The sequence below is a fragment of the Psammomys obesus genome, unplaced genomic scaffold (genome assembly GCF_907164565.1).
Source record: "Psammomys obesus unplaced genomic scaffold, mPsaObe1.curated_primary_1811, whole genome shotgun sequence".
NCBI classification, from domain to species: domain Eukaryota; kingdom Metazoa; phylum Chordata; class Mammalia; order Rodentia; family Muridae; genus Psammomys; species Psammomys obesus.
In genome coordinates this window covers 6,378,436-6,396,274 of record NW_026596440.1, presented here as the reverse complement: position 1 = coordinate 6,396,274, position 17,839 = coordinate 6,378,436, and the positions used below count along the sequence as shown (strand labels likewise).

Genomic DNA, 17,839 nt, shown 5'->3' with positions numbered 1-17,839 from the left:
TGTCATAAATGTCCCAATGTGAAAAATCAACAACAAAGCATGGCTTCCTGTAACAGGAGATGTATGAAGCTGGGAAGATTGCCTGAAGAATGCCTGTTTGCTTGAAACATGGTCTCATATTAGCCCTGGCTATCCTAAACTCATTAGGTAGATGAGGCTGGCCTTGAAATCCCAATGGCCTGGCGGTCTCTGCCTCCTAAATCCTGGGATTAAAGGCATTCAACACGAAGCCTGCACACTGCAGCTTATCCTATTCCAGGATATCCATGCACTTCACATTCATGGTACAAAGACATACATGCATGGACATATGTGCATGATAAACCCACACGCATATAAAATCAAATCCTTTAGAAAAACTTAATCTCTACATCCTAAAGACACTAGTTAAAAGAATACACAACAAAAACAATCCATGAGACAGCAGCTGAGATGCTGGAGAGATGGCTCAGAGGTTAAGAGCACTGGCTGTTCTTCCAAAGGTCCTGAGTTCAATTCCCAGCAGCCACATGGTGGCTCATAAAGGGCACCATCTATAATAGTGCCCTTTTCTGACCTCCTTGCTCACATGCAGGCAGAATGCTGTATAAATAATAAAGAAATAAAAAAACGAGACAGCAGCGGAAAGGCCTCTTCTGGTGTGTTTCTCTACGTAGTTCATACCTCACCAGGAAGTCAACAAGAAAGACCAGCATCACCCAGTGCTTCTTCACTGATGTGAACAAAATGCATCAGGTAAGGCTGGTACAGAGTTATGTTCTGTAGGTTTGAAAGTACTACTTATCTCACTGTCTGCTTGTCTGAGTGTTCCAGCGTCTCTACCATCAATCAATGCACACAGAGTTTTGCTTAGTGATTTATATAGACTAAGAGACCAAAATCAATTAAAAGCAAAAACAAAACCCAGACAGCCATTGGCAGCACACCTCATCCAGACTGCTCTGAACCTCACATGCTATGTGGGCAGTGAGGCTTCAGCTGGACTGGTATTCAACACCTCTTCAGTGCCTCCAGCAAGTCTCTCATTTCTGGTGGATGCCAAGAGTAAAAGTCTCCAACAGGCTAGGCGTGAGGACACTCGCACAGGTGCACACATGCAGAGAGTCACCCTTTCAAAAACTAAGGCAAAAGAACAGTAGTTCTCTTCCAGTTAGCCTCCTGGCCCCATGAGAACAAAGCACTGCCACTGACAAGCAGAAAAGAGGAAGGAACCAAAGACAGGACCACAGGTGTTTCCGTTGCTGTTCAGGAGACCTGGGAAGAAGTCTACACTTGTGTCTAAATGTGTAGTAACAGGTGATGCTCAGGAGGGGGAAAAAATCTCCCTTACTCATAAACTTGTAATGGTGTTGTTAAGCAAAAATAAATGTTAGGGGGCTGGAGAGATGGCTCAGGGGTTAAGAACACTAGCCATTCTTCCAAAGGTCCTGAGTTCAATTCCCTGCAACCTTACATGGTGGCTGACAACCATCTATAGTGAGGTCTGATGCCCTCCTCTGGCCTGCAGGTGCACACGCAGAACGTAATAAACACAGGGAACTTCCCAAAGACTCATACTCCAACCAAGGACTATTCGTGGAGACGACCTGGAACCCCTGCACAGGTGTAGCCCATGGCAGTTCAGTGTCCAAGTGGGTTACATAGTAATGGGAAGAGGGACTGCCTCTGACATTATCTGATTGGCCTGCTCTTTGATCACTTCCCCCTGAGGGGGGAGCAGCCTTATCAGGCCACAGTAGAGGACAATGCAGCCACTTTTGATGAGAACTGATAGACTAAGATCAGAAAGAAGAGGAGAACCTCCCCTATCAGTGGACTTGGGGAGTGGCATGCATGCAGAAAGGGGAGGGAGGGTGGGATTGGGAGGGGAGGAGGGAGGGGCTTATGGGGGGATACAAAATGAATAAAGTGTAATTAATAAAAAATTAAAAAAAAAATTAAGGCATGATCTCACTATGTCATTCTGACTAGCATGAAATTCACGATGTAGATCAGGCTGATAACAAATTACCTGCCTCTCCGTCTGCCTCCCAAGCACTGAGATCAAAGGCACATACCATCATGCCCAGCTAGGTACTCCTTAAGTGTCTGATCGGTAATTCCAAGTTTTTAAATAAAGGAATGGGATTTGCGTTCAATCAGAAGACTACTCAGTGATATACTGCTGATACTTGGTTCTCTTACTCTCTGGTCCAAGTTGAAGAGTAACTTGGTATGTGAGTTTCCAGCTCAGAATCCGCTCTCCTCGTCCACTCATTGGCTAGCTCTCTTTGAAAGGGAAGCAGGAAGAATGACGGCCAAAGCAAGGGAAGCCTTTCCGTTGTCTGGCTTCAGTTCCCACCAGGTCAGGTAGGAAGGGACTTCATTAAGTAACTGACTCTTACTTTGACTTACTATTTGAACTTCCTCAACACAAACCAGAATCAAAGAACTCAAATACGACCTATTCCATTAAAACTAGAAAACACAAGCTGCGTGTATCCATGAGCATATGCAGACACTTTTAGGCCAGTCTGGCTTGCACAGTAATTGTGCCTCAAAGCCCAGAAGAACCTCTAGGAAACAAACATATGCAGTATAAGTTTAGGAAGAAAATATTTTAATGTGTTTTTGTTTGCATGTACATATGTGTACTATGTGTTTGTCCAATGCACACAGGCTGGAAGAAGGTGTCACTTCCTCTAAAACTTGAGTGACAGACAGTCATGAGTTTCCATGTGGGTCTCTGATTGCTGAGCCATTTCTCCAGACTCAGAAAAGTAAAAACAAAGAACATTTCTAAATACCACACGAGAAATAAGACTTTTGAATGTTACAGTATAGGTCAGACAATATAGTCTCAAACAGTCAGTGTGTATACCACATGAACACAACAATCCTCCAGAGCCAGACTGATGAAATCACAGGTGCATTCCACCACCTTCAAAACTTCTGGTATGTTTAAAGACATCCTAAAAACACACCAATTTCTTGGCAGGCCTTTTCTCTCTCTCTCTCTCTCTGGATAAGATCTTGCTGTTTATCGAAAGCTTGCCTTGAACTTGGGGTCTCCCACCTGAGCACACCTGGCCTCAGACTGCTTTGTTTTGTGAGAGTAAGCATTCTTTCAAACTCTGGGTATTTTAAATGCTAGGTCTCCTCTGTTCTTCTCAGACACACTAGGAGCGCAGTCAGTCAAACCTGAGTTAGATGATTTACCTTGAGCTTCTTATTTATCTTGCAACAATATCTGTAAACCATTGCTAGATTGAGTGGTCCAAAATCCGCGTAGAAGCTTTAAAAAAATAAATAGAAACAAGTATGTATATTTTAGCTGTTCTGAATGTAAATGTTCCTAAAATCAAATTCTGGCAAGAAGGCATCCACAAACCCAAATTAATACTGGCTATACAATTCTAAGGTCCTGGCCTACTAATACCAACAGAAGGAATATTCTGGTAAACAACACCTTTTTAAATAGGCAACAAGTGGGCTAGAGCCCACTTCTACTTATTCTACTTATTTGTACCCACTTGTACCTCAGTAGTGGAGAGCTCATCTAGCATGCATCAGCCCTCCTCTACCACACACACACACACACACACACACACACACACACACACACACACACCAGGTGTAGATTAACTCTAACCTCAATTAAAAATTGGTCTTGCATACATTTTCCACTAGCAAAACCGGTACTTTACATATTTACATTTCACAGTTCTGCAGAGCAAACTATTAGAATATCAAACCTCAGTGTTTATTCCGAGGTTCTTTGTATCCTCAAAGACCTATTTTATTACCTAGAATTTGAAACAATACCCAGCTGTGATTCCTCAAATTTTAAAAGTTTTAGTCTTTTAAAAGGCAGTACTTACTTCTCATACTCAAGTTCATTATCTATGCTGAAATAATGCTCGTTTGATGCAGTCTTTGGTCTGCTGCAGAGAATGGCAAAACAAAGGCGATCTGAAACGGAAAAATTGCAATGTTCTTTTCTTCAAGTTCTTAAAAAAGTGTCAAGACCCAGCTCTTTTCTGATGAACTCAAAGACAGGCTTTTGTCTGTTTGATTTTGAGTCCCCTCCTCCCCCATGTTTCAGATAGCAGAGGTGACAATGAAAACTCTCTCTTTTCACAAACTGAATAAATAAACAAAAGTTTTAAAGAAATTGCCTTAATCTTAATAGGTTTCCACGGTATTCATGTAGAGGCACTATTTTGACTTCTGAAGCAACTAGATTAAGAAAACTCAGGAGACAGCATGCATCTGGTGGCTAGCGGACAGCTGTGCATCAGTTCATGAGGGCACAAAAGCTGTGCAGCAGGAAAGTACCTTAAGAACAAAGAATGCTTTCAACATTGCTGCTTTCCACCATATAACACAAGAAGGTGTGTTTACCCAATTATTCTCATGCATACGCTTTGTTTTTTTGTTTTTGTTTTGTTTTTAATTTGGAATCACAGCTTTGGTTTTCTCACAAATTGCTGTTAAAACCGAAGCAATGGGAGGCCAGCCTGGGATGGAATCTGTGTGGCATAAACGCTCTGGGGGTTCAGCAACGAGGGCAGTTAAGGGTCAACAGCTCTGCAATTAGCCCCACCCCCAGAAAAAGGCAATATCTAACAGTAATCAGGTACCTATACCCAAAACTCGGCAAAAGTCAAGCACAGACTTTGAAATACATATATTCTTTTCAGACCAGTTTGTTGGTGTTAAGAAACAATGTAAGCTGGGATGTCCTTTCCCTCAAATGGTAATTTAAGCCTTTCTTTTCTAACTGCATCTCCACTCTTAAAACTGCTACACTTCTGTCCTAGTAAACGCAACTACAAACTCCTTGAAGCCGCACAAATAGGTGACAGGGTTTAAGTCTTTCCAACCACAAATGACCTTTGATCTTCGGTGCCCGGAGCCGCGAAGTGGGGCGGGGGTAGCATAGAGGATGTAGGACACAGGGGTCACAAGCACGCTGAGGAGGTCCAACTGACTCCTCAACCCACAGCCACTGGCCCAGAGGGGAGGCCAACTGGGCTCCCGAGGCAGCAGGTCGCTCCCCTTGCCAGCCAGGCCCTGCCACAGGCACTCACCTCGGATCACCTCAGCCACCCGAGGGGTCCCCGCGCCCTCCCGGCTCATGACTCCAAAGCATCTGGAAGGCAGGGGAAGAGAAGGAGCCAGCGGGTCCGAAGTGACCACGCAGGGATGAGGAATGCAAAGGTGACCACACCCCCAAAGTTTAAAAAACAGTAAAGTTTAAAGGGCCGCGCCCAGGCCGGCGACGCCCTGAAGGGTGACAAGCAGCAAACTGGAAGCCAACCCCGGAAGTCCAAACTCTGGGACGTCCTTAGGGCGGACAGGGGCCAGCGTCCTGCAAAAGAGGCCAGGCCCGCGGGCACGCGCGACCAGAGGTCGGCTGCCCTGCAGAGAGACCTGGCCCACGAGCACGCGCAAATACGGTCAGCTGTCCTGCAAAATAAAAGCCCAGACATACAGGCACCCGGGGCCAGAGCACAGCTGTCCTGTGAAGGGGGCGATTCGGCCAGCTCCGGTACACAGGAACAGCTAACCCGGCATCGGGCACGACCCAGGCACCCGTGATGGAGGCTGTGGGGGCCAGGCCGGCGCCAACCTCCACCACAGGCTCGGGACTCCCGCCCACCCCGCCGCCTGCCACCAGGGAGCGCTGCGAGGCCTACTCAGCTGAGCGGCACAGCTCCGACCAGACAGGCCTGCCGCTGGGCTGGGCACCACAGTTGAGAAACTGCAAAGGTGAATTTTGCCTGCTGGAACTGAGCATGAACATAATCCCAGCACCTGGAGGCAGAGGTGGAGGAAGGTCCATCAGGGGTTCAAGGTCAGTCTCATCTAAAGAAAATTCAGTCTCTCTGAGGCTGAGATGACTTAGCATCTTAGATGTCCTGCCCCTCAAGGACATAAGCCTGATGACCAGAGAATAACGCCCAGAACTCACACTATAGCAGGTGGTGAGAACTACCTATACAAAGTTACCCTCTGACCTCCCTACACATCGTGGAGAAGGGCGCATGCATGTGTGCGTTTGTACTCAGGAGCACACAAACTTTTTTTTTTAATTAAATATAAATGTAACACTCACTTGCTATTTTAAGGGTATGGGGATGGTCTAAAAGCAAAACATCTGATAGCTTCCTACCAACAGGTCAGCAGTTTTCAGCCTGTGTTCTTATTCTGACTCTCAAGGCAACAAAACATAGAGGCTTAGTTGATCCCACTTTTGCTGTATGTCATATGGTCTGTGAATCTTTATGAGTAGTGGAAAGCTGTTAGTGCCCTTCCCTTGAAAGAAAAGGAAAATGGCGAGCCTTTCCTAAAAGGACACATTGATTATTATCCTCAAAGACCTGCAAATTCCCTAGCCTCACTCTGCTGTGTGTGCATGCGGGCAAGTGTGCATGCATGTCCCTTTGATACATCTGAAATTTTAGAGTGAGGCAGGGATCCCTTTTATTTTATACTTGCACCTGGGGAAGACATGGCAAATCAAAGCACCATCAGAAAAATCAACTGGTAAATTGATACACTTTAAATTTTTCACAGCAAAAAAAACACAAATAAATCAAGAGATTAAGCTGTTAAGAATCTCTAAATTAGCTGGGTGCAGTGGTATACACCTATAATCACAGCACTCTGTGAGGCAGAGGCATGTGGATCTTGAGTTCAGGGACAGCCTGGTCTACAAAATCAGTCCAGGCAGTCAAGGCTAAATGGAGAAACCAAGAAAGTCACCAAGCATACCCAATCTCAATTATGTTATTGCAAGAATTACAAAAATGCCTTTTTGGGGGGAGGAGTTTGAGACAAGGTTTCTCTGTGTACCATTGTGTAGAGGAACTTTAAATTCAGAACATGGCTATTCTGGCAAGAGATCACACCCAAAGACCTAAATCAGTGTAATCCGGCTGGAATACAAACATGACTTTAATCCGGGAGACAGGGGCAAGCAGATACAAGGCCAGCTTGGTATAGAGCAAGTATTAGGTAAAAAAAAGCTTAGGTCTGGGTGTGGCAGTACACGCGTTTAATCCTAAACAATGAAGAGTAAAAGTTAGTTTGTAGAAGGAAGCACCCATGTTTGAAAGTGATACCTAATTGAGTGGCTGAAAAGGCAATGAATCAGAGAAAAAATTGACAGAATAGGATACACCCAACTCTCACCCAAAGAGAAAGGAAAAGAAAGCTACTTAAGGGGCAATGCACAGAGAGGAAGCAGTTTTTACCAGGACAGTAATAAAGAGACAGGTTGCAGAGAGAGAGAGAGAGAGAGAGAGAGAGAGAGAAAGTGCTCAGGTAAAGCTCCAATGAGCCAGAGAATGAGGAGCCAGGAGACTAGAGCAGATTTTGACATAATCTGCATTTTGTCATCAGGATGACATAAACTGCATTTTGTCTCCATTTTAGGACCAGGCCTAACTTTAAAAGAAAAACTAGGCTATAGGTCACCAATTCCAGGAACAAGACCATAAAATCTCCCACCAAGAAACAGCCTGGCGATAACCACAAGAATGGGAAGGAATCTTATCTCAGGACGGGCATCTGTGCTGGGCAGCCCACAGGCCTAGTAGTAGAACATTCATGGTGAGGAAATACCTAACATTCCTGAGGCCTATAGATAGCTGGCTCAATGTGAGTTATGTTAGTCAGCCAATCGCTTTGTAACAAGTGTGCCTTTGTTAAGTATCGCCCAATCGTGTAACTTCTAAGGAAATTCCCCATCCTTGCTCAAACCCCAATAAAAACCCTGCCTTGCAGCTCTCCTCCCTGATCCACTGTGCTGGTGATGGGACCAAGCTTAAGTCTGAATAAAAACTCTTTGCTCCCGTATACATGGTCCGGCTCCTGGTGGTCTTTGGGGACCCCAAGATCTGGATATAACAATTGCTTGAGTTAGTTTCAAGCCAAGCTGAGCAATTCAGAGGCTGAGAGAAAAGCCAGATTGAGTAAATTAGCTGAGGGGGTTTTCACCAAAATAGCTGAGTTGAACCAGCTAGCCCAGAGCTCACAGAAAACTAAAAAGACTGAGGTTACTAAGCAGTAAGTCTCAGAGGCTGAAAACATTGTAGGCCTACGTTAGAGTGTGCAGAGGCCAGAAGCTTCCAGGACTAGGCCTAGGTTAGCAGACAGAGGCAGTGAGCCTCCGAGATGAGAGCTGAAACAGGTGAATGAACAGCACTGTGCCTGGCGAACGCCATTTGAAAGTTTGAGGTATATACTCTTTTGTATGTGCTAGTCAGAGAACCACTCTCCAGAGTTCATTCTCTCTTGCCACTTTTGTGGGTTTCAGGGATCAAACCAAAGTCATCAGAGGCCTTCATGCAAGCAGCCCTGCCCATGGCACTATCTCACTAGCCCTACCTGTAACGCTTAACGAACGGCGTCAATGTGTGCCTTCAAGCATGTACATGCAACTGATAGCTAAAAGTCACAATGCCAGCCAGCAGCGGGCACTTTCAGAGCAGGTGCCTGTCGTGAAACAAGGAAGGCAAGAGAGATTTACGCCTTTTTACAGCTTTTGAACTCTGGATTACGTGTTACCTATTCAAGATGGCAAAAACTGAAAATTAATTTTGCAGGCTAGCAAGATTTATTCAAAACTAACACTCTACTGAGATGTGAAACACTCTATGAGGCTGCCTGGAGAGGAGCCTTTCCACACACTGGAACGTATGTGCTTACCAATCATCTTTGAAAATTCCAGAGTTTTGGGTTTGGCTTGTTGGCTTGCTTTGTTGTTTTAAGACAGCATCTCTCTACATATGCCAGGCTGTCCTGGAACTCACTATGTAGACCAGGCTAGCTTATAAACTCAGAGATCAGCCTGCCTTTGCCTCCCTGAGTGCTGGGATTAAAAGGCCATATGCCTCAAGATTCTTTCAAAAAAAATTTTTTTAAAGCAGGGTAGCAGGATGGACTAAATGGGTAAAGGTACTTTGCTATCAAGCCAGCCAAGTTGAGCTCAGTTCCTGGGATCCACACTGTGGAAGGAAAGATACCTCCTGAGGGTCGTCTTCTGACCCACAAACACAGGCACATGTAGGCAGTGTTTTTTTAAACTCTTCTTTATCTGGTGTTCCTAAAGCCTCTAACTCCTTTCCAATCCCCCAACCCTAGGTAGGAAAGAAAGTAAATCAGAAGGGAAAGGGGACATAGGGCTCTTAGACTTAGTTCTGGCTGGCTGGGGTCGGTGAGTATGTGGAGAAAATACCCGTTCTCAGTTGTCGGGAATGTTAGCAGTCCAGGAACAGCAAATAGACATGTGGCGACAGCCTTCCTTCTCCATCCCTCACCTCAAAACCCTCCTCTCTCTGGGCTCTCCTATTTAGACTATACCAGCGTCCTCAGACTTCCACCATCTCCAGCTGGCAAAGATCACTGTCCTCTCCAAGCCGCACGAGGCAATTAATGAAAGAATAAAGCCCTAGCATAATGCTGGCAACACTATTTTGCAAGACTGGAGCAGAGCAGGGTCAGAGGCAAGGCAGGACAGATGCCCAACGACAGGATATCTGCGGTTGGGCGCCTGAAACACTCTGGGCACCCAAGATAAGAACCGGGTTCGTGACTCGGCTCACATCTGCCTTCCCACCTTCCCTGTTCCGGGTACGTGACCTAACTATGGCTTTGTTCAAACCGCCCAATCAGATCCCTGTAACTATGCTTCTCGCTTCTGTAACCGTGCTTCTTGCTCCCGAGCCCTATAAAAACCCGTCACCCCAACCGAGAGGCGCGCAAGTCTTCCGAAAGGCTTTGTCGCCCCAGGTACCCGTGTATCGAAATAAACCTCTTGCGGCTTGCATCCGAAGGCTGGTCTCGCTGTTCCTTGGGAAGCGGGGTCTCCCCGTCTAGAGAGGCTCTAGCGGGAGTCTTTCATTATCAGCTGTGGACGAACTAGAAGCAACGCCATACGCCGCTTACATAACTGAGTAGAAAACAAAACTTCCACTACAGGCACACACAACCCTTGAATAAGAGTATTCGGGGTCTAGGGGTGTACAGAGCAGTCGCCTAGGATGATTTTGGCCCTAGATTCTGTCTCCAGCAACAACAAAAAGTCCCAGGTTTTGCAAATTTGCTGGTTTCTTCAGGGCTGGAAATTAAACCAGTTGCCTTGGTTGCAAGCATTGTCAATGAGTGCTCTGCCACTGAGCCCCATGTGCAGACAGTCTTGGACTTATTAAGAACATCTTGGAATTAGTTTACCATATCACTCTGGGGTGAGGAGGTGGAAAGGAAGCCTTCTGTCTCTGTCAGCCTGGGTGTGCTCAGCTCCCCTGTTCATCGTATGCAGCAGTAACTCTTGCACTGATGGAAATCTACCCATGCAGAGCCAAGGATAAAGCTCCAGCCACTCAGCCTGAACAGAAAATGTCTGTGCCTCCAGCCAGCTGCCTCTACGTTCTCACCCTTCTCTCCTTCAGCCCTGTTGTTTGATTCCTAGTTATGCCCACTGACTGAACAAGAAAATGATGACTCCTTATCCTTTGTTTGCTTGTTTACTGTTTTTTTTTTCCTAGACAGGGTTTCTCTGTGTGTAATCTTGGCTGTCCTGAACTTGCTTTGTAGATGAGGCTGGCCTGGAACTCAGAGATCTGCCTGCCTCTGCCTTTTGAGTGCTGGGACTAAAGGTGTGCACCACCACCATAAGGAACCCTGAAACTTCCAGGGGGGATCTGCCCAGCAGGTCTCACATGCTCTCTGGAGTGTGAAATTTTGAGTTCATATCCTAGTTTCAGATGGCGATGTAGCTCAGTGACACATCGTTGGCCTGTGCACAAAGACCAAAGTTGATCCCCAGCACCACATAAAACTGGGCATGGCGTCCCACCCCTGTAGTCTCAGCACTTACGTAGAATCAGGAGGAGCAGTTGTTCAAGGACATCCTTGGCTACATAATAATCTTAGTTTCAGGAAAAAGTGTAGTCTAGTGCTGCTCAGCAGTAAAGGCCTATGGCTCCATTACCAGCACACAGACAGACACACACACAAAGACCATTATTAAGCCCCGCCCCCATCAAGCTCCTGGCTATAAATTACAAGTGGCACCAATCCCGAGAGCAGCAGTCTTATACATGAACTATCATAGAATCTGTACAAAGCGAACCTGATCTCTGAGTTCACTCTTTTTTGTACCTGCTTGATGAAAAATATGTTTAGTAAATGACAGCTTTGCAGAATTTCTAGTTGAAAACTGGCTTTCAGTATAACCATAGCAAGAGTGAGTATGTTATTCTCTATTTTTGGGGGTGGTGTGAGAGCTGTTTCTGAAAAATCATGAATAGAGTTTAATAACACACTTCCCGCTGCCGCCACCACCCCCCAAAAAGTCCTAAAAGCTGGGTGTGCATTTGATTTTTAACTGATATAGACATAGACTTCTCTGGAAAGAGAATCCCGGCTGTGGAGCTGCCTATAGCAGATGGTTCTCAGGTGTAGAGGAAAGCAGGCTGGACAAGCGATGAGCACGAGCCACTAAGAGTTCCTCTGTGGTCTCCCTTCAGTTCTTCTTCAGTGGTAGAGTTTACCCTGTGAGTTTTAAGCTAAAATAAACCCTTTCCTCCTCAAGTTGCTTCTGGTCGCGGTTTTAATCACAGCAATAAAAATCTAACCACAACACTGATACTCAGACAGCAGCAGGATAGCGGGGTGGAGCCAGACTATGTCCACAGCAGGTCCCACGCCCAGTGAACAGAGCTGACCCCAGTCACAGAAGACACAGACCACACACACACTGGAGGCAGGTGGGTGCTCAGCTAGGGGTATGAGCCAGGAACTTTAACATTAAATTCTTATTTTTCTACTTAAGTAATAATTTCAGAGAGGAAAAGATAGGTCAATATTTACCTCATTTCAAACAAAGACTTGCCTGAAGGAACATTTTGAATAAACTTCACTTCAGACCTTCTTAAACCTTTTAACAGGAGACTATTTTGCCCATAGAATTTTTTTGTTAACCTAGGTAAAACATGGGTGTATGAAATAAGCATGCAAATCAAATATATGCTGTAAATCAGGAAAAGTAATTTTAGGCAATTATTTGGCATACAAATAATTTTCCCATTAAAGATTAAACCAACATATTAGTAAGATGGATGTGCTGGCTTATTTTCACATAAAGAATGAATTTGAGGCCAGGAGTGGTGGCACAAGCCTGTCGGAGGCAGAAGCAGAGGCAGGTGGATCTCTGTGAGTCTGAGGACATCCTGGTGTGCAAAGAATGTTCCAGGAGGCTCAGGAACCTCCACAGAAACCTGTCTTGAAAAAACAAAGAATTTAGGGGCAAATACATCATAAAGCAGAACACAAAGCATCTTCAAGATTTTTCTTCAGAATTAACATTTTGATTTTACAGTCAGCAGTGCTGAGAAACCATGCCATTTTATATAAATATGTACTACAAAATGGCATAAATAAGCTTCCAATTCTGCCCCAATCTCAAGGCAAAATTTATTCAAAGATTTTGTGTGTTTTAACAAACCCAAGTCAGCAATTTTAAAAATCAAACATTCTACCATAACACAATCCAAAGATAGACCACTTGACACACATGTGCTGAGGATGGCAGCGGAAAATGTTGCTCAAAGTCCTTGCTTTCCTTAATGAACCAGAATGCTTCTGTGAGAGAAGAGAGCCGCATGTGCCACCTAAGAGGTGCCTGGGCATCTCGGGCTAACGCTGCACTCGGAGAGGCATGCGCAGTGGAAACTGCTGTGCTGTCTGTCAGAAACAAGATGGGGCAAGCCACTCAGGCTCCAGCCAGGGCAACCAGAATGCTCAGAGTCATTCCGGTTTGGTTTGGAATTAATATTTGCTCATGGCACATTCGAGAAGCTCTTAGCTATTCTTTGTCAGCTGCGGCACATTCGGCCAGCAGCTGTGTGAGGTTACACCCACAGATTAGGAAGTGGATCTTCTAGCAGAAGCAGGGTCTTAACTATACTTTGTCTCTTATGTTTAACGTCTCTCAAAACAACAGTTCGGACACACCACAATTTTAGGCCATTCAAATAATCTTTAAAAGAAACTCAGAGAGATTTAAAAACCATCACTATACTAATGTTGTGTTTTTCTTTTGTAGCACGCATACAACAAAAAGAAAATAAACGGCCTGAAGCTCGTGAAAAAGAAGTACTCAAAATCAGAGCAATGAAACTAAAATCACAATGAAGCAGCACTTCCCATCCACTAAAATGGCTATAATTAGAAAAAACAATACTACTTCTTGGGAAAGATATGGAGCCATCAGATATGGAGCACATGCCCATACTCCTAAGAACCATAAAGTAACATTAATGTTCACTGACACAGAAAAGTGTCAAAGGAAGTCTGACCCTCCTGCAAACAGGATTTCCAGGTAAATAGAGGTCTCAAAGGAAAAGGTAGGGTAACACACCCAGCTTCCTGGGTTCAAACCCAGAGCTGGCTGATGTGGTCCCGTCCATTAAGTCACATACTAATCAGGCTCATTCTGTGGAATTTTCAGGAAGCCCCTTATCCAGCAAAGTCCCTGGGACTTTCCAAACACCTGCCTCTTGGCCTAACTTGATAATGTCAACTGACCTTGGATCCACTTCCTCCTCATGGCACACAGAATACAGACACACATACACACCCTACACTAAAAAGACCCTAAAAGAACATCCTTTGTTTTCCTTAGAAACAAACTTCAGCCCTCTCAAGTCCCTTTTGTCAGGACAATACAATTCTGTGCCTTTCTCTGTCAATTTGACATAAACCTAGAGTAGCTTTGGAAAAGGAACATCAACTAAAGAATGTCCCCATGAAAAGATCAGCCCACTGAGGGTGGTGCCTGCACTGGGTAAGAAAGGTGGCTGAGCAAGCCCATAGGCAGCACTCCTCCCTCACCTCTGCTTCAGTTCCTATTTCAGCTCCTGCCCATCCAGGTTATCCTGGATGGTGGACTGACCTGAAATAAACCCTTTCCTCCCCAAGTGACTTTTGGTCATTGTGTTACCATGGCAGCAGAGAGGCAAACTAAAACACTCTCAAACCTAACCTCACCCCTCCCTAATCCTAACAGACAGGGACACACAGGAAACAAACCTCCATGTTAGAACCCCACACACAAGGTCGGGTGCGGTGGTACATGCCGGTAATCCCAGCATTCAGGGAGGCAGAAGCAGAGGTGAGTAGATCTCTGTGAGTTCAAGGCCAGCCAGGTCTACAGAGTTCTAGGACAGCCAAGGCTACAAAGAGAAGCCTTGTCTCGAAAAACAAAAAACAAAACAATGACAACAAAGAACCCCATACACTAGTATGGGGTGTAAACTGCTAGACAGTGAGTCAAGAAGACACCCAACAGTGACCTCTGGCCTCTACCCCCACCTGGACATAGCTGCAAGCTCACCTGCACACAAAACCCCGCTGGAAATGTTTCTTGCAAGCTAATTTTCCCTGCAACCTTGTCACTCTACTATGTATATACCCAAGAGAAGTTTCAAGTTCCAAGGACTAGAACACAGATATCGACAGCAGCTTTGTTATAAACAACTAGAAGCAACCCATAGACCACCAGTAAGAAAGCAGGAACTCCTCCAAAGGAACACCACTGCAGCCACAGAGAGCTAGTATAAGATGCCCAGACAGCACCTGCGTCTCTGACTTCAGGTACAGAGACGTCCATGCTGTAGGGCTGTGCACAGGCGAAGCTCAACCGCACGTAAAGCTGGCCCACAGAGACAGAAAGTGACTGTGCTTATGGGTGGGGGTGGGGCAAGTGGAAAGGACCCCATGGGAAGTAAGGGCAGAGCAGTAACTCAGGCATGCACATTATACGTTCGACTTCGTGTAAGCTACACTGTATAATTTCCAGGAGTCAGGAGTGAGAAGGCAGCTTAGGAAAGAATCTTGGGGGCGGCAGAGCCACTCTGCAATTAGGGGCTGCACTGCTCTTGCAGAGGAACTGAGTTTGGCTCCCAGCGCCACATCAGGTGGTGCACAGCCACCTGCAACCCCAGTCCCAGAAGATCTAATATCCTCTTCCGGATGTGCTTATGGGAATACCAAACAAACACGCACACTTAAGCTTAAAAAAAAACAAAAGAAAAGAATCTTGACTACTTTGGACTTGTGAAAAAAGTACTAACAAACTGTTCTATACTGAACACAATGAAGGGAAATCTTAATTATCTTAAGATCATAAGTAATAAATTATACTGCAACATAAAAATAGGAAAGAAAGTGAACTGGGGATGCAGGAAGCCAGGGGTTGGCTCCCCAGAACTGCTTGGAACTGGTGTAGGATGTAAGACTGTAATCCCAGCACTGATGGTGATCGAAAGCTCAGGGTTTTCCTCAGCTGGTCTAAGGCTAGCCTAGGCTGCAGAGACCTTGACACAAAGATTTACCAGAAAGCACAGTGAGGACAGGAGAAAAAGAATCTGAAAGTCTTCAAATAGTATTTTTAGGTGCTTGGCACTTGGGAGGCAGATGCAGGTAGATCTCTAAGTTTGAGGCCAGTCTAGTTCCAGGACAGAGAGCTACATAACACAAACCTGTCTCAAAATGAAATAATAAAAACAGTTTTTTTTTTAACCTATTTCAGTCAAAACTGTTTGCTCAAAATAATAATAGTAAAAGTAGCAGCAGGAGACTGGAGTGCTGAAGTCTCAAGAAGGAACACGTTCAGGGAAACAGAGTATCTCTGGGGAGAAGGGTGGGGAACAGTGAATGGTAGGGACTGAGCCAGGACACAGTGCACTGAGCTCCGTCCCCAAGGCTTCTAAGCCATGTTTTCTTAGGGAGACTGTCTGCCCTTCCTGACGTGTTAGCCACATTTTATTTATGTGTTTGTTTACTATTTAAAAGGTAAACTAGATTAAGAACAAGGATAATGAGCAGCTCTGTGGATGACACGCTGTACATACAGCTCCACATGCTAGCTTTGCTCCTCAGAACTGCCCAGCACGGCCAGCTGAAGAGATGGTTCCTGTGCCTACTCTGCTTGTGGGCCGCCCCAGTGCCCAGCAGCAGGCTTACGGACAAAGGGGCATTCAGTTCTCATTTTAACTTCGGGGAAGTGAGACCCATAGCCTCCCTGGTGAGCCAAGCAAAAAGGTAGGCTTTCCTGCTGGCATGGAGGCCTGTGGTGGCAAGAGTCCTGACTACCCAGGGCTAAGTTTTGCCTTAGGGATACCCTACCTGGCACGGGCACACAACTGGCACTCAGCCAACACCTGTCTGATGACCAGATGGAAAGACAGGTGAAGCAGAACAAAAGGAAACCCAGCCAGAGTCCATCCTGGTCTAAGCAGTACTCAGTTATCTCAGCGTCCAGTCTAACGATAAAAGGCATAGTCACCCCTCCCTCGCCATAGGGAGTGTTACCATTTGGCAGGGATGGAAATATTCTAGAAGCACTGTGCTATCAGACCATACACTCCAAGAAATAGGGATATCCCCAGAAATTCCATGTTGAGAAAAGGAGAAGACTGAAGTCTGGTAACAACCAGGAACAGCTTTCTGATAACTGAACTGCCTTTTGAGAGAAACTGGAGCCTAGCCAATGATGGATGGGACCATACCTCAGCCAGTCTTGCTTAGTTAAAGCATATCTTGTCTTACTATGTATCCTGGCTGACCTAGTAGAACTTGTTACATAGACCATGATGGCCTGCAACTCACAGAGAGCCTGATCTACCTCTGCCTCCAGAGTGCTGGGATTAGAGGTGTGCGACACTATAGCAAGCTCCCACCTCTATTTAAACTTACATTTCCCATCAGGACCCTAGAACATGGGTGGGAACTGTACCTCTTTATTTGTTCCTCTTCTCAATGTGGCCACACTAAATACATTTATTTTTCTGTTTTTCACTGTGACTCATTTAACTGGCCTACTAAGAACATGCAGGCAAGGCTGACTTCTCAGGGCTACCCCAGACCCTGAACCTAACAAGTAAGCTGACAGCAGAAAGCATCAAGGGAAACAAAGTAACTGCAATGTCATTTGGTTTGTAACATCTGGGTAAATCCAAGCTCTGACCCTACAGAACCATCCCAGCAGTCAGAACTGACTCTGGGGAGGGTGTGTGCAGACACTGCTAGGGCTAAAGAAAAAGCCTTCCTTTTCTTTAACCCGGGGGCTCAGCCTGACCATGGCTTTCTGAGGTCCCAGTTCTAAGCCCAGGCATGCGTCACCTTGAGTGGTTGATGCGGTGCTAAGGATAGAATTCAGGGCTTTGTGCACGCTAGGTAAGCATTGCTGAGTGTGCCTCCTCCTCAGCTCATTTCTCATTATTGCATCACAGCGTGACTTCTGTGAATGCCTGGTGGGAAGTAATTAAGTAGCTCAGGGAAGTGAATTGCACATCAAACAGCCTATTCTGGACGATATGGCATGAAAAAAAATTTTTTTAAGAGGGGTTAGGGGTTACCGACATCCACACTCGTGAGCTCTCCCCAAGCTCTGCATTTTAAGGAAGTGTGACTCCAGAGGACAGGGCAGAGTAAGCAGAAGGGAGCAGGTGGGATTACCACAGGAGCCCTGTTTCATCAGTCTAGAGGGCCAGGCCATACTGCTCTGCCAGGTATCCTCATCTTTACTTACAGGTCACTTAATTACAGCTGATTTCCCTGTGGTGTCATTTAGCTCCCTGCCACAGCCTCTGTGCTGCACAGGCCTGGCATCAGCTCCACAGGAAGTGGGAAGCCAAAGGCTCTCAAGACAAACTGTGAGCATGCTTTGAATTTTTTTTTTTTTTTTTTTTTTTTTTTTGAGAGTAAAAAGCTCAGTATATGCCAGGCAGTGGCGGCACACACCTTTACTCCCAGCACTCAGGAGCAGAGGCTGGCAGATCCTTGT

General features: G+C 45.6%; 1 protein-coding gene across 11 annotated transcripts in view; it reads right to left on the bottom strand.

Annotated features, from left to right (window-relative positions):
• Cdc14b (cell division cycle 14B) overlaps nucleotides 1-17,839 on the bottom strand; it is an 82,051-nt gene that overhangs the window by 47,517 nt on the left and 16,695 nt on the right. For 8 of the 11 annotated variants that reach the window (XM_055598021.1, XM_055598020.1, XM_055598028.1 and 5 more), the window contains exons 2-3: nucleotides 3,861-3,951; nucleotides 3,199-3,274 (exon numbers count right to left, since the gene is read on the bottom strand). In XM_055598021.1, the coding sequence (XP_055453996.1) occupies nucleotides 3,199-3,274; nucleotides 3,861-3,951 (167 nt within the window). Of the gene's footprint in view, nucleotides 1-3,198; nucleotides 3,275-3,860; nucleotides 3,952-5,072; nucleotides 5,285-17,839 lie in introns of those variants that run through there. The other 3 variants (XM_055598029.1, XM_055598024.1, XM_055598026.1) reach the window with 1 other exon arrangement.